Here is a 15,764-nt window from a genome sequence, read left to right as displayed (position 1 = left end):
TAGGCTGTCAGATGATCATGTGGGATTCTTGCAGTATGCAACATTCAATAGGATTGAAAAGGGCTTTTGATGCAAGGCATAGCTTTTGAATATATTCGTGCCTTTTAGCTCCTTACTACAGCAAACCAAGCTCCCTTTAAATTTTAAAATGCTGCCTCATTTTTCTTCTGGTTGGTTTCATTTTGGCTTCACTAGAAGATGCATCTGGTACATCTACGATTGAGGAGTTTATTAATGCTACTGTTGTTCAGTTCACTTTCTTTTTTGTTAGGCTCCTAGCTAGCACACAAGTGACATGATCGCACATTTGTTCAGCCACCACCATGCATGGTTTCTTCCTCAGCCTTCCCTGCATTGTTCCCTCTGTTAAGTTGCACTGTCATGTTCTCCTTTGCTATTAAGCCTTGTTTCTGTCTCTTTTCTTCTTCTGTTGTTTGCTATGACATTTTCCCCATGTTTGGTTACTGCACTATTATTTGATTAACGGGCTGTGAGGATGATGAACCTGCACACTGGAGGAGCAGCTACTACGGTGGTGATGAAGGGATATAATAACGGTCGCTATCCTCGGAATTCTCTCTACAGTGACTGCATTATAGAAGAAAAGGCAGTGGTCCTGCAGAAAAAGGACAATGAAGGATTTGGGTTTGTGCTCAGAGGGGCCAAAGGTATGTGAATTTTTTTTATATCTGTGTGATTGGGGGAGTGCTTGTGTGAAAAATGGCAAGCATTTCTGAAAATAAACAGGCATTATTCCTTATGCCTTTGGTTGCTAGACAACAGTGTTCTCTCTCTGTGCAGTAGAGTACTGATATGGATTTACTGGTTTCTGATCAAGCAGTTTTGAGAGAATGTGTGTCTGTCTGTGTATGTGTGTGTTCACATTGTGTCTGTGTGTGTGAAAGAAATAATTGATTTGTGGAATAATTCAGAGGAGAAGTTGCCTAAATATTTTGCATGCCTGAAACCATCCTTGCTGGGGAAAAATAATCAAATTGCTTCATGTGAAGTGTTATTCCACTAAAATAATGTGCTAGTTGAAGGGGCATGTTGACTTTTTTTCCTTGAAATGGTTTTGCAGCTTATTCAAAGTAAAAAACTACTGCAGAAAATCAGGTCATTTTTTGTATTTTCATAAGCTGCAGGCATGTCAGATGGCCTTTTAGTATGTATATTGTTTAAAAACTGCTTGTGTCTAAATGTGCCATTTCTTTCTTATACAAAATCTGTTTCCATAGATTTATACAGTAAATATAATGATCGGTGATCTGTTTTATTCTTTAGGCAAAATATATAAGTGGTGGTATATTCCAGTATCTGCTATTAACCTCCCCCTCCCAGTTAATAAATGGGCTGTTCCTTAGATTGCTGTCTTCAAGGAAAGGCTATACCATATCTACTTTATGGAGGAATCTCCACACCCTTATCTAGGAATACCACTTTCCTCACTAGAGTGTAGCAAACACCTATTGGGTTCCCCTAGCTATGTAATAGATTAACTCCCCTGGCTAAACATACGTTTTGGTGGGGTCGTCTGGAAACCCAGTGACTTCATCACTGTGTCGATCAGCTGGCGCTGAGCTATCTATGCAGCAAACAGAGCTTCCTCACTATACATCTTAATTTCACATGGAATGAGTTCAGGTTACATATTCAAATACCCATTGAAAACATTTACTTTAAACTGTACTATTTTCCCCCAAAAGTGCTTTACTTTTATCTAAACTGTATATGGCAAACATAAAGCAGAATATGTGTCTGATGCACAATTATAGGATCATCCTGTTGGATTTAATGGCTTTCCATCATACTAAGTGCTAACTATGTAATTACCTGCTTTTGAATACTTGAAATTCTTGATGCACTTGTATGAGGGTTTAAAACACTATTTTCAGATATAATCTCTACGTTATCAAATTCATGGCTTCCTGTGTATTAGCAATTAAATTCAGAGCTTTATTCATTTGCTGATTAAACCCAAGAGTTTATTAATATGCAAGAAAATAGGAAGATGGATAGATAGATAGATAGATAGATAGATAGATAGATAGATAGATAGATAGATAGATAGATAGATAGATAGATAGATAGATAGATAGATAGATAGATAGATAGAGCAGTGGAGCACTTAAAAGCTTTCTGGCCTTGTAACAGGCAATGTTTTATGAAATAACATTTCATGTTTTAAAAGTTTATTCAAATATGTCATTTATTATTCCCAAAGCTGATACACCAATTGAAGAATTCACTCCAACGCCAGCCTTCCCTGCTTTGCAGTACCTGGAATCAGTTGATGAAGGAGGGGTAGCATGGCAAGCTGGCTTGAGAACAGGAGACTTTTTGATAGAGGTAGGAAAATATGGTTAATTATTCTGGTGGGGATGGAAAATGCTACCCCAGTTTAGAGAAACTGACCTTCTGTCTTTTGGCAGCAAGGCCTACAAGTAGTCCTCAATTTACAACCATTCGTTTAGTGACTGTTCAGAGTTAAAGTGCACTGAAAAATGTGACTTATGACCAATCCTCACCCTTACAACTGACACAGCATTCCTGTGGTCACGTGATCAAGATTTGGGTGCTTGGCAACCAGCATGTATTTATAACTGTTGCATGGTCCTGGGCTCTTGGGATCACCATTTGCAACTTTCCCAGCCGGCTTCTGGCAAGCCAAGTCGGGGGGGGGGGGAGAAGCTGGATTTACTTAATGACCACATGATAAACTTAACAACTGCAGTGATTCGCTTAACAACTGTGGCAAAAAAGGTCATAAACCTGGCCACAACTCATTTATCAATTGCCTTGCTTTAACAACAGAAATTCTGATCTCCATTGGGGTCGTAAATTGAGGACTATCGTGCAATTACCAGTTTGATGCCATTACTTTTTGCATATTTTTCTTAAATGTCTTATTTTTAATCCTGTTGTTTAAAATAGTAACACAAGTTATATCATTATGGATATGTGAAATTCTAGACCTTGATGTGTCCAACCTTGGCAACCTGACAACTTTAAGACCTCTGGCTGGCTGAGGAATTCTGAGAGTTGAAGTCCACAAGTCTTAAAGTCACCAAGGTTGGACACCCTTGTTCTAGACACTACATTGTGTTAAGGTGAGAAGCCTCCAGGAGAGTGTCTATTAGATTACTTCTTTCTTTACTTTGGGTAAATTTGATTTAAAGAAGAAATGATGCATTGTATATAATACTGTGTCTAAAAATGAGTTCTAGTTATTAGATTTATAGTTTACATACATAGCAGCAAGTAAGAGCCATTTTGGTGTAAAGATGGTAATTCCATCTTTATGACAGCAGACTCCAAAAATTCCCCCCCTGCCATCACTGGAAAACTTTGTATATTCATTTTAATGACAGATATCCTGCAGTTTGATTGGTTTTTAATCACCTGAATCAAATTATTAGATATCAGGCAGTAAATGTATAAACATGTTTCATAAAAAGGGAGCAGAATTCTGTCAGATATCTGATTTCAAATGTTTATTTTCAAATATAATTTCCAGACTTAAGGTACTTGGTTTTTCTTAAGTTTGTGCATGTGGCAGCTGGATTAAGATACCTGTACATTTTAGCCTATACTCTCAGTGGTACACCAGACTTCAAAAATAGAAACTGATATCTTTCTGATTTCTTAACATTAGTTTTGGGCATTTATATATGCATTTAGCTTATTTGTGTTCTTCGTTATATTGATTTTAGCAGTATATATTGGAATAAAATGCATTGGAAGTTTGGTCTTTCTGTTTGTATAATCTCTGAATATTTGCCTTTAGACATTTTGTGTAGTATTGATTTGCAGGTTGATTGTCATACTATTGTCAATTTGCTATTTAGAGAGTTTATTTGGGAGATTATTGCATGGATATTAAAGTTTAAACTTCAGCTTCAAGGGCATTTTAATGTTTAGTCATTGTTCATAATGCAGTAACTAACCACATGTGTATGACAGAATATACTGCAAAGGATTCACCTATGGTGATCATAATTTAAAGACAAGAACAAGAACATGGACTGTAAGATTTTGAGACTTTGTTCTGTGAAGAGCAAATATTTAAAGTATTTTTGGGTGTCCTGGGGTTTCAGAATAAGTTTACCATGAAGAATGTGTAGATTGCTGCTTAAGAAACACAGGCCCCAAACTTCTTTCTACTGTAAAAGTTGTTAAATGTGGTTTTGAATGCTGGCCAATGCCACAAACTGTAAGAGTATGCCAACAATGCAGTGATACCTCTCTTGTGTTGCTAAAAGATAAAGAGGAACAATTATCTAGGGTTAGTGTTCATTAAACTGTAGAATGATAAACTCAAGAATTTAAAAGGTTTAGGCAAGCTTATTGGGCTTTGCGTAGTATAAGAGATTCTCTAGAAACTTATTTCAAACTTTTGGTCATGCAGATCCATATGTCTTTTCAGCTGTATATTAGATCTTTTGGGGGAATGGCTTTTTTCTTTCAGCAGTCGTCTTGAGATACAGTACTGTATATAAAATTTTTCACTTTAGTTTGTACACATGTAGCAAGTAAACAAGTAAAACGTGCTGGGAGCACAAGGTTGCAATGCTTGCATGTTCTTTGGAAGTAAAACTTATTAAAAACAATGATATCTAAAAAAAATTGAATAGAATTGTTAAGTATTCAGAAATCTCTGAATTCCCTGAAAATTTGTTTCAGAGATTTCTGAATACTTAATGGAATGTCTACATTTTATGGTTGGCAGAGTAATAAATTATTATAATTTGGGAACTGAACAACACCCTTAGCAGTTCAAGTAACTGGAAACAATAAAGTTGAGGGTTGTTGTAGGGAGGAGGAGGAGGAGTACTAGGTATGTTGTTTTTAAAAATAATAAAGGCGGGATAAAAAACAAAGAAGAAAGAAGAAAAAGAAATGAAAACTGTCCCAGGTGAGCACTGTGATTGAGCATAGGCATGATCAGGGAGTATCTCTCAGATATTATTGTCTGTGAAGATTTACAGTACAAGTTCCTAGATCTCAAATACAGAATACTATATTACATAATTTTGTAACATTTTATCAAATAAATCCTTTTTTTCCTTTAAAAATGCTATTAATGTTTTGTCAGATTTTATTTTAGACATCATCTTTAAGGGTCATGGTGAAGGTATATTTCTATTTATGTAATAAGACCTCTTATTTCCGTTCTCTTCCTCTCCACCCCCAAATCGCCACTGCATTGTATCCTATCAGCTCTGGATGACCCTCTAATCTTTTATTACAGCAAATCTCTGGAGAAAAAGAGAATCTGTTCCAAAGTATGATAGAAATATAGCTTTCACCAGCTGGTTACTTTTGGATGCAGCCCAAGATATTAAATCTTTTGTCTAGTATACAATTCAGTTTTTCTATTAAGCCCCGTTATTTTTAAAGATTGCTAACATAATCAAATTTTAAAATAAGCCCCTATATTACAATTTTTCACTGTACTGAAAAGAGAACTCTGCAAATATTAGCCACTTCAGCCATTTTTTAAATAAGAATATACAAAAAAAATTGGCTGAGTCAGTCTGTCTTTGGCAGTGGAAAACAACAACAACAACAACAACTGGCACTCTATTTCGTAAGCAAAGCCTGTCCCACATAATGCTTACCATGATGATGGATCAATTGCCTGCACTTTTAATTACCATATTAATGTTACACAATATTAATTCTAAATTATAACATAGGAATCATGAACATTATATTTTAAATACATTTGTTAATGAGGAATAGTTCTCTGAATCCACAGTTTTTCTGTTAGTATGTATTTAAGGAAGTTGCTTGGATTTTTTTTTGAATTGCATACATATTTCATCTGAAGAACAATTAATTCCAGTAAGAACACTAAGGAAGGTTCACATGTTCTTTTCACTGCTGTGAAATTGGATTATGATAATGTTGGCAGTGACTGGCCTTAATGCTTGTTGCCAAGTGATAGAAAATCCTCAGTGAGTCAGATATTTATAATATTATATGCTTTCCCCCAACCTAAGCTTATAGCTGGAGTGCTATTATTGTAAAGGAAAAGTAAACTTTTTAATAAGGTGTTACTGTGTTATTTCATACAGGTTATTAAATGCTTGTCCTGGGTCTTTGAAAATACATTTTAAACAGAAACAGAATAATTTCCAGTTATGATTTTATAAATGCACTATAAATGTTTATTTCAAAGTATTCTTCCAAAAGTTTATTTGCTGATTCAGAAATGAAGTTAGAAGCATGAGGTATAAAAATAAATCATAGTCGTTGGTGTTCAACCATTAAATTAGAACAGAACCAAAAACATAATGAAAACTTCAACAGCCTGTGAACCTTTAATAAGAGAGTGTTCAGCTGATACTGCAAAGTTTACAAGTTTACAAAGTTTACAGTTAAACTTCTCTCTGGAGGATGTTTCACATATCTGGCACTTGTAGCAATAGCAGTAGCACTTAGACTTTTATACCGCTTCACAGTGCTTTGCAGTCCTTTCTCTAAGCGGTTTACAGAGTTAGCATATTGCCCCCAATTATCTGGGTCCTCATTTTACCAACCTCAGAAGGATGGAAGGCTGAGTCAACCTTCAGATGGTCAGGATCGAACTACTGGCTGTAGGCAGAGTTTGCCTGCAATACTGCATTCTAATCATTGTGCCACCACAGCTCCTTTAATAGAACCACTTCTATTAAAAAAGCTTCCTTTTCTACTTACCATATCATTTATTTGTGCACACAAGAAGCCTGACCGTGTCTTTTTGACCAGCAGAGCAAAATGGCTTCTTTCTGACAATTTTACTAGTTGGTTCCTGAGGTTGTTTCATGCTTAATGTGGCAATTATGTCTGACTACATATGTATAGTGAATGTGTATCATTAATTATAAGTATTGTTCTTTAATAGACCATTTTTGCAGGATCAGCCAGTTAAAGCTTCCAAGTATATACAAATGATTTGTTAGAGTATGTTCAGCATGTTTATTTCTTCTCAGGTATCAATTCTGCTATTTTAGATGCGTGACAGTATTTTGATTTTGAGATTTTTCTGAAATTTGAATTGTGTGCTTCCCCCCCCCCCAAAAAAAAGCTTACTGGCAACACGAGCCTATTTAGTGCAGAGAGCCAAACTGCTCTACAGTATATAGTTTAAAAAAAAAAACCTTAAAGATTATTCTTACCATATCTAGATTTGTTTTTAATTTTTTTAGGTATGAGAAATTTTGTTCATTTATCTTTTGTGTAGAAATATTTGGCTTTGAAAAAAAAAGAAAAAAGCAATTAAAATGTCACTTTGTTCCCTCACTTCTCATTGCACTACACAGAAATGAAGAATGAAAAGTAATAAACAATAAAGATGAAGAGTAATAAAGAGAAATTACCTAACAAGCAGTAAATATCTTCTTCCACCTGTGCTTACTGGGTAAAATAAAATACACTGAATGGGACATATACAGTCTTGAATTCTGTGACCATGCTTTCTTGGCCCTAGAGTTCTCCCACCACTGCAGGAAGGTGGACCTTATTTGATCAGCCCATCCCATGTACCTGATGAACCCAGTGTGGTTTCGAAGGCAGCTTGAGGTTTTTTCCCCTGAAACTCTACTACATAGCTTTGCAGAAGCTCTTGTTACAACTTGGAATGTGCAGATGATGGGTACCATGGACCATATCAAATCTTGTGGACTCTTTGTGCATGGATCTCATAGAGCTTCACTAAGCTTTATTAAGTGGCTTAGAGAGATGGAGTGACATAAGACTGTCATTGGAGAAAGACAAAAAGCGAGGGTGACTGAGCATAGGTAAGAACCTATACTAAGACTTAACCTTCTGGTGATAAGGGCGGTGAAGCATAATTACTTCTCTGATCTCATTGCATCTGCAAGTAGGACACCAGTTTCCCTGTTTTGGATAACAAGATTCCTTCTGGGTAAGGAGTACCACCTCTTCCCATATTAATCACTGCTTGAACCCCATGGTATTAGACAACTTTTGTCCATTCTCCAATCTTACTTTTTTAGGGAAGGTTGTCGCGAGGGTGCTTGGCACACAGCTACAAAGAGCCCTGGATAAAGCAGGTTATCTAGACCCTTTTCAGGCTATGACACAGCAGTGAAACTGCATTTTAGTCCTCCTAGACCTCTCAGCAGTTCTTGATACTATGGAGCATGATATTCTTCTGGATCCACTCAAGAGTTGGTAGTGGTAGTCACTGTATTAAAGTGGTTCTACTTCCTCTGTGGCTGGTTGCAGTCAGTGTTGATAGCAGAGAAGAGGTTGAGTCCTAAGCTTCTGAAATGTGGATTACCTCAGGGCTCAAGCTTTTCACCTCTCCTTTTGAACATCCACATCAAACTGCAGGGTGAGTCATCTGTTGGTATAAGTACAGTATCACCAGCGGACTGAAGATACCCAATTATATATCTCCATCCCTAGTCAGACAGACAGGCGATGTTGTGGGAGTGTTGGTCATGTGTCTAAAGGCTGTAAGGGTTTGGATGGGGAGGAACCAGCTTTGACTCAACTCTATCTGCTTGCTGCCAATTGAATGGAAAAACCACTATGATGGCTGAAACAGTAAGAGCAGAAATATCTCTAGTGATAGAAAATTGACTTCATTTGGATGAACTTTTCTCCTTTTTTGCCCTTAGCTTCTCAGGAAAGCTAGACCATTAAAAGGGGAAGAAATTTGCTAAATATAGTAAAAATTAGGAGAAAATTATAGCTGTGGTCCATTAATTACCTATAGTTTTATTATTTTTGGATATAAATATGATGAATTTGCAGCAATAAATTATTCTCTGCTGTGCATGTGCTAGACCAATTGCTACACTTACGCTACAAGCTGTAACAACTTCCTAAAATCAAAGAAAATACAAAACTAGGATTTTTTTGCATTCATTGTTTAACATCCAAGTCATACTGTAAATAATTTATTTATTTGATTTTAGCACCACCTGATTTAAGATTGATTGTGGAATTGTGTACAAGCAGAAATGAGTATTACATTACATGAGATGCAGTTGGGTCTTCATGCAAATCCCATTTAAACTATTATTTATCTGGAAATATACAAGTTAAATATACCTATGTTTCTTAAATTACATATGAAATCTAGTTTTGCTAGTCATTAAGGTACCAGGCTAGAGATCTGGGAAACTGTTCTAGTCCTATCTTAAGTTCAAAGTTGGCTGAATGACTTTGGGACGAACACTATCATCTCTAGGAAGAAGGGAATGGCAAACCACTTCTGAAAGTTTTACCAAGAAACTTTGTGCAGGAAAATGTCAGGAGTCACAATTGACTGAAAGGCATAACCACCCACCTACCTCAAGTTAATATAATCCCACTTGATTTCTATGGTGAGCAGCTCTGCTCTAATAAATATATAATTTATTTATATTTGTCAGTTCTGATGTATCATCTTCTTGTTGGGATATGGTCTGAGTCCAAGATACACTTTTTATGAGCAAATATCTCCACTGAAGTTTCTAAAATGTTGGTAAATTTTGCAGTGCTGAGATTGGTATCAGAAGCCAAGGGATTTCAGTGTGTTTAACCCATGAGATTCTGTTTGGGGGAATAGTGCTATTTACTGCCTGTAATTATGTTATTAAAGGTTTCCCCTATCCCAGTGATTCTCAACCTAAGGGTCGCGACCCCATTTGGGGTCGATTGACCATTTCACGGGGGTCGCCAAGCAAGGCTGTCCGCCATTTTTTTCCCCTTTTCCGGCGGGTGCCTTACCTCCCTTGAGCTGGGCCAGCTGGTGGTCGGCCTGCTCCGTCTCTGCCGCTTGCCAGCTATGCCTCAGCCGGCGCAGGGGGCGGAACCACGCATGCGTGGCGCTCCCGGGCAGGGAAAGTCCTCGACTTATGACCGGTTGGGTAGTCCTCGACTTACAACCAGTTTAGTCCTCGACTTACGACCGGTTTAGTCTTTGACTTACGACCAGTTGGGGGTTGCGGCATTAAAAAGGTTGAGAACCACTGCCCTATCCAGTCATGTCTGACTCTAGGGAGGGGTGCTCATCTCCATTTCTTAGGTGAGGGAACCAACGTTGTCCATAGACACATCTGTAGTCTTTTGGCCAGCACACAGAACGTTGTTGCCTTCCCATCAAAGTGGTACCATAAGTATGCTTTTGAATTGCTAGGTGGGCAGGAGCTGGAGCAAGGACGGGAGCTCACCCCATCGTGTGGGCGCTTGAGTCTTGAACCCTGGCTGTCAGCTTTCCAGCTGAGAAGCTCAGTGTCTTTAACCACTGAGCCATTGTGCCCCCCCAAAATATATCATTATAATTATCAAATTATAAAGACCCTCTACCTTATTCGATTTTAACATAGTTTACCGTCACTTTATCTCATTTGTTCTTTTGTTTTATTCTACTTATTAGCTGTACAAATATGTATTTTCTTTTTTCCTTTTAATACAGTACATTTATACATCAATAAAAATTCCAAACTTGAAGTCCTTTAAAAATGACTGCCTCTGCCAACTTGCTGCCCCCATTTTATGAAGGAAACTCTTGTAATTTATAAAAGAAGCTGGCAACACAGAGTTTGCTTTTGTATTTTCAGATAGCATGCCTTGTAGCTCACCAAAACTAATTCCAGAAGTCACTTTTTAAAGGGATTGCTTTGAAGCATATTTTAAGGTTTGCAGCTGCCATATTACTATTTGTATCTGTATATATAAGATGCATTTACAGTACAGGTAGTCCTCAACTTACGACCACAACTGAGCTCAAAATTTTTGTTGCTAAGTGAGACATTTGTTAAGTGAACTTTGCCCCATTTTATGACCTTTGTTGCTGCAGTTGTTAAGTGAATCACTGCAGTTGTTAAGTTAGTAACACGGTTGTTGTGAATCTGACTTCCCCATTGACTTTGTTTGTCAGAAGGTCACAAACAGTAATCACATGACCCTGGGACACTGCAACCGTCATAAATATGAGTCAGTTGCCTAGCATCTGAATTTGGATCATGTGACCTCAGGGATGCAGCCACAGTTTTTCAAACTTACTGCAGCAAACAGTAAGTTTGAAAAACAATCTTAAGTCACTTTTTTCAGTGCCATTGTAATTTTGAACAGTCACTAAATGAATTGTTGTAAGCCAAAGACTACCTGTATAGATGCAGATATATAGTAGTTGGAAACATTCAAGCAATCAACTGCTTGGAATTTGTTGGAGGTAGGAATTTCATCCTGCTGCAAATTGCAGGTTTCTGAGGAACAATTTTTCTTAGGACTACAGCAGGGGAAGAAAGTGCTCTTGAAATCCCTCTCAGTGTCCTTCTTTCTCTTGAAATGCTGATAATTATAAGCCTTCCCTCTCCAGCAGCTATTTCTTTTTTTTAAAAAAAATGCACATGAAAAGCGAAGACACATTTAATCCTACATCCAATTTGATCATGAATATTAAGTACTCATGATACTCAGGATGGGGGCCTGTCTGCTGATTATAGAATGAATGTGTACTCAGATACTTTTTCTCTCATCTTTATATCTTGACATTAGATTGAATTGAATTGAACTTGGAAACAAGGAAGCTGCCTGTGGGAACGAATGAACACTATTAAGCTCCTTACTAAACACCAAGTGAAGGCAATGTAGAAGTTTTTTTTTATTGAGCAGATAAACATCCTAGTTCCTTTTTGTTGTCTTGATAATCTTTTCATATTTATATGCTTACATGCATTTTTATGCCTCTTGTTCTATAACCTTAGGCAGAAACCAAATCAACCACCATCTGGAGAGAGTAGTTCCTAAGAAAAATATTAAGAATTATTAATAACACATATTACTGATTTTTTTCCCCTGCCTGAATCTTTGCTGTTTTTCTAAAGATACTGCAAATTTCTCTCCTGGTCACTTTCTCTCCTGGTCTCATTCCTGTCCCCAGCTTAATTTTCTAATTTCACATAAAAATAGCAAATATAATCAAATATGTATCAATAAAAATGTATTGACTTTATATCTATTGAATAACCATGATTTTGATCATAAATGAAACAAAATGTGAAGCTTACTGCATTTAAAAATCTGTTGATTAAGAACTGTAGTTGGACTGAAATAATAGATGCAGTGTAAATCCACTGTATACAGTTTCTAATATAAATATAACTGATTGTGCAGACTAGAGGGACTTTTAGACAGAAGTACAGATTTGATCACATCTTGAGTTGCCTTTTGGTGATCAAACAATTCTGTTCCTTTGAATTTTCCATTGTGTGAGATCCTGGCCTCCTTTTATTGTAGTTGTATGGCTTGGTAGAATGGGAATCCCTATTTACAGAAAGTGAATCTCAAGGAAATGAAGCACTCAATACTTTTGTCATGCTCTGGGAACACAGTCATGGGGAGCTTCTAGTTTAGTCTACCTCCCAGTGCCCAGTATCTAGCTATTATAATTAGATGTTACCACCATCTTAAAGATTACAAATACAGGGTAGATAGCTAGCTCAGCAGTTGCCACTTTGAAAAATACTTTTTGTATACAAACATACAGACATATTTCTCAGAACAGAAAAAGCTTTTGTTTTGAGTGCAAGAAGTCAATATAAATGATCCTTGCTAGCTAGCAAATTAGCTTAGATTGGTTGACTCATCTCTGTCTGTTGTTTTGGTGTCAATTCTCTGTGAATGCTGAAGAATTGCAAAAAAAGTTGTACACAAGTCTTGGTGATCACAAATTATCATGCTCTCCTTTGTTTTCATTTTGAAACCAAAAAGCTTCAGAAAGAGGAAAGCTAGAAATGGTCTAGGGATGGAATCCAGGGATTCTCTTCCACTGATGGAAGGTATGCTGAAATCCACTTAGGTGTCATTAAATTTTAACCTAATATATTAGACCAGGAATCACCAACTTGTGGTCTACAGCCCACTACCAGGCCATGGGCTGTTGGCCATTGGGCTGCGTGAGTGGCTGGCCAGTGCACATGCATATGCATGCTCTCAGCCCCCCACTCGCGCTAGTGTCGCAGTGTCACGCGGGCACTAGCAATGCTGTGAGCGTCGGTCGGGCGCTAGCATTACCATGAGTCCACCCCCCGCTTGTGCTAGTGTCGCGGTGTTATGCTGGTGGTATTGTCGCTGCAAGCGCAACATCCCCACTCACACTAGCATTGCAACATTGCACGGGCACTAGGGTCGCCCGAGCATCACACGGACACTTGTGAGCCTGTTTGCGTTGCATGGGCTCTCGTGGCCCGTTTGTGTTGCATGTGCAATCACGGCCCCACTCATGCGTGCAGCCCCATTCATGCATGCGCATGCTCGCATGCATAAAGGCACCTTCACCCTCCCCCCTGCCCCTGGCCACCAACCCAGAAAGGTTGGAGACCCCCGTATTAGACCCTCCTTTGTGTCTAAAGCTAATTTAATTTTTGCCTTGAAGAAAAGTATTGATGACTAAATTCTTTTGAAATTAGATCCAAAACTTGCAAACAACTTTGATGAAAGCAACAAACTTCCTTTCAAGGATGAAAAGGTTAATGAAGAAGAGTTACATCATTGCATTTAGGGCATTTCTTAGGGATTTGAAATCTTGTTAATTTCATTTTATTGTAAATGGCTTTTTCTAACTTACTGCTTAGTTTCATCATAATACTTTGAATCTGTTGAGAAAAAGTTTTATTTCCTAGTTTCTTCCATATCTGCTGTGCAGTCTTTGTTGCATGCATATGTCCACATATTTCTTTCACAATGGTAGAGTTGTATAGTCATTGAACAGAAAACTGCCTTTATAAAGATACAATGTTTTTATATATGCTTGTTGATGAGTTATTCTCTTCTTGCTGGACATATGGGCTGAGTCTAAGACAATAAATTTGTCTGTGTTGCAACTGGTATTAGAAGCCATGGGTTTCAACTCATTTAAGCGTAGAGTTCCTGGTTGTTTGTGAGACCATGAAGATGGCTATCCAGTGCTATTTACTGTCTTCTGATTGTCGTCATATTTTTTAAAAAAATATGTCTTACTTTATTTTAACATGTTTTGCCTGTAATTTTACTATATTTATTCCTTCTTTTAATCTTATTTATTAGTCTCACAAATATGTACCGTATTTCATTTTTTCTTTTTTATGTAGTTTTTGACTCTCAATTGATTATTTAATCAATGAAAGTTCCCTGAAAGGGCAACTTACAACATTGCTGTCTCCACCAACCTGGTTACAGAAGAGGCTGGCAGCACTGGCACTGCTTATTTATTCTCATTCTATTTACCTTATCTCTATTCATTGAACAGCCAACTATCATCAACCTATGGGCTTTTAGTTTGATATGCACTGAAAACAATTATTATGACAGATTCTGACATTCATTTTAGTTTTTGCATTCATAATTAAATTTATGTCTTCACTTTTCTACATTCTCTGCTCCAGAGGATCAAACTACTTTCAACTGAATCCATTATATCCTTTTGCCTCCTCTTAATTTCACAAAGAAATTTCTTTCATTTTCCTCATTACTTTATACACTTTACCTATTGCTCTCTTACATTCCAAGTAATAATTTTCCATTTGTTATGGTTAACACAAAGTGGCCCTATAGAAATTCATCTCCACCACCCCTAACGGGTTTCATCAATTAAAGCTTTCAAGTTTTTAATATTTTTAGTAAGATAAGGAAACTATAGACTGGATTAAATCCCTAGTCATATATGTCCCATGGGCAGCACTTGGAGACTGCTCTTACATGCAATTATTTGTTTTTGTTTCTGAATAATACACAATCCCAGATCTTGTGGTCTCTATAGGTTATGGTTTAGCAGAATTTGGAACATTGTTGTTAAGTTTTCTTCAATAAATTATAATTAAATCAACCATAGTTAGAACTCTAATTAAAAAACCATTAACATACTGTGTGAACAAAGCCAATCTCTATCATAAAATTTCATTCTACTGTTCATCACTATCCTAACTTAACTAAAAATTTAAATTATTAAAGTTGGTTCTATATGTAAACTGACTGACACATTTAGAATGACTCATGTTAACACCTATGAGAAAAGCCTCTTCTTTAATGCTTGAAAGGCAACACAAGACAATACTTTCTTGTTTTTAATCAAGTCACACCAGATTACTTCCTTCGATACTCTAATTAAGGATACATTTATTTATCCGTTACACTTGAACACAGCAGCATATCTGCCCCATCACTTAATATTCACTTAGCTACACTGTCAGTATATTATCACCCAATTAACAATATGCAGTTATTTTTGTGGCATACTTCCTTGACTTTTCCAAGGTTTTGTTTTGGTATGAATTTTATTGATCATCAGTTTAAGCACTTTGAATGTTCCATGCTTAGTTTCATGCAGAAACCTGAACAAGTTGCAGCTGCCTTAAAGAGATGCTGTACATGAACCACCATGCATCCCAGAGCACTTGAAAGAAAAACTCATGATAGCTAGTGTTGCTGCTGTATTTTTCCCCTGAATTGATGATGCAGGAAGTTTGATTCTTTTAAAAATGTGCTAAAACATTTTCTGATTTGTTTGTTTGTCTTATGATTTTTTTATACTTAGTGTAACAATTAATTAATTAATTAATTAATTAATTAAAACAATAGTTTCTGGAGGAAAAGTTAATAAAATGGCTATTGCTATTGTGTATAGCACCTGCTTCTATTACCTCGTAAAATGGATTCTGTAGAAATCACTGAAAATACTGTTCTAGTATGCTAGATAGAAGCAAAAAGTCTACTCTAGATTTTCTTTAAAAAAAATTAGGTTTTAGAAAACATCTGCTTCTCTACTTAAATCAATGTACTTA

General features: G+C 36.7%; 1 protein-coding gene across 1 annotated transcript in view; it reads left to right on the top strand.

Annotated features, from left to right (window-relative positions):
• The first annotated feature begins 496 nt into the window (after positions 1-496).
• The window catches only part of SHANK2 (SH3 and multiple ankyrin repeat domains 2), a 141,007-nt gene continuing 125,739 nt past the window's right edge, over positions 497-15,764 (top strand). The window contains exons 1-2 of the mRNA XM_015816010.1: positions 497-668; positions 2,225-2,349. Coding sequence (XP_015671496.1) covers positions 497-668; positions 2,225-2,349 — 297 coding nt within the window. The remainder of the gene's footprint in view (positions 669-2,224; positions 2,350-15,764) is intronic.

Source organism: Protobothrops mucrosquamatus, unplaced genomic scaffold (assembly GCF_001527695.2).
Source record: "Protobothrops mucrosquamatus isolate PMUCROS unplaced genomic scaffold, P.Mucros_1.0 scaffold394, whole genome shotgun sequence".
Taxonomy (NCBI): Eukaryota; Metazoa; Chordata; class Lepidosauria; order Squamata; family Viperidae; genus Protobothrops; species Protobothrops mucrosquamatus.
Note: the sequence above shows the minus strand (reverse complement) of the source record. Positions and strands in the feature narration are given on the sequence as shown.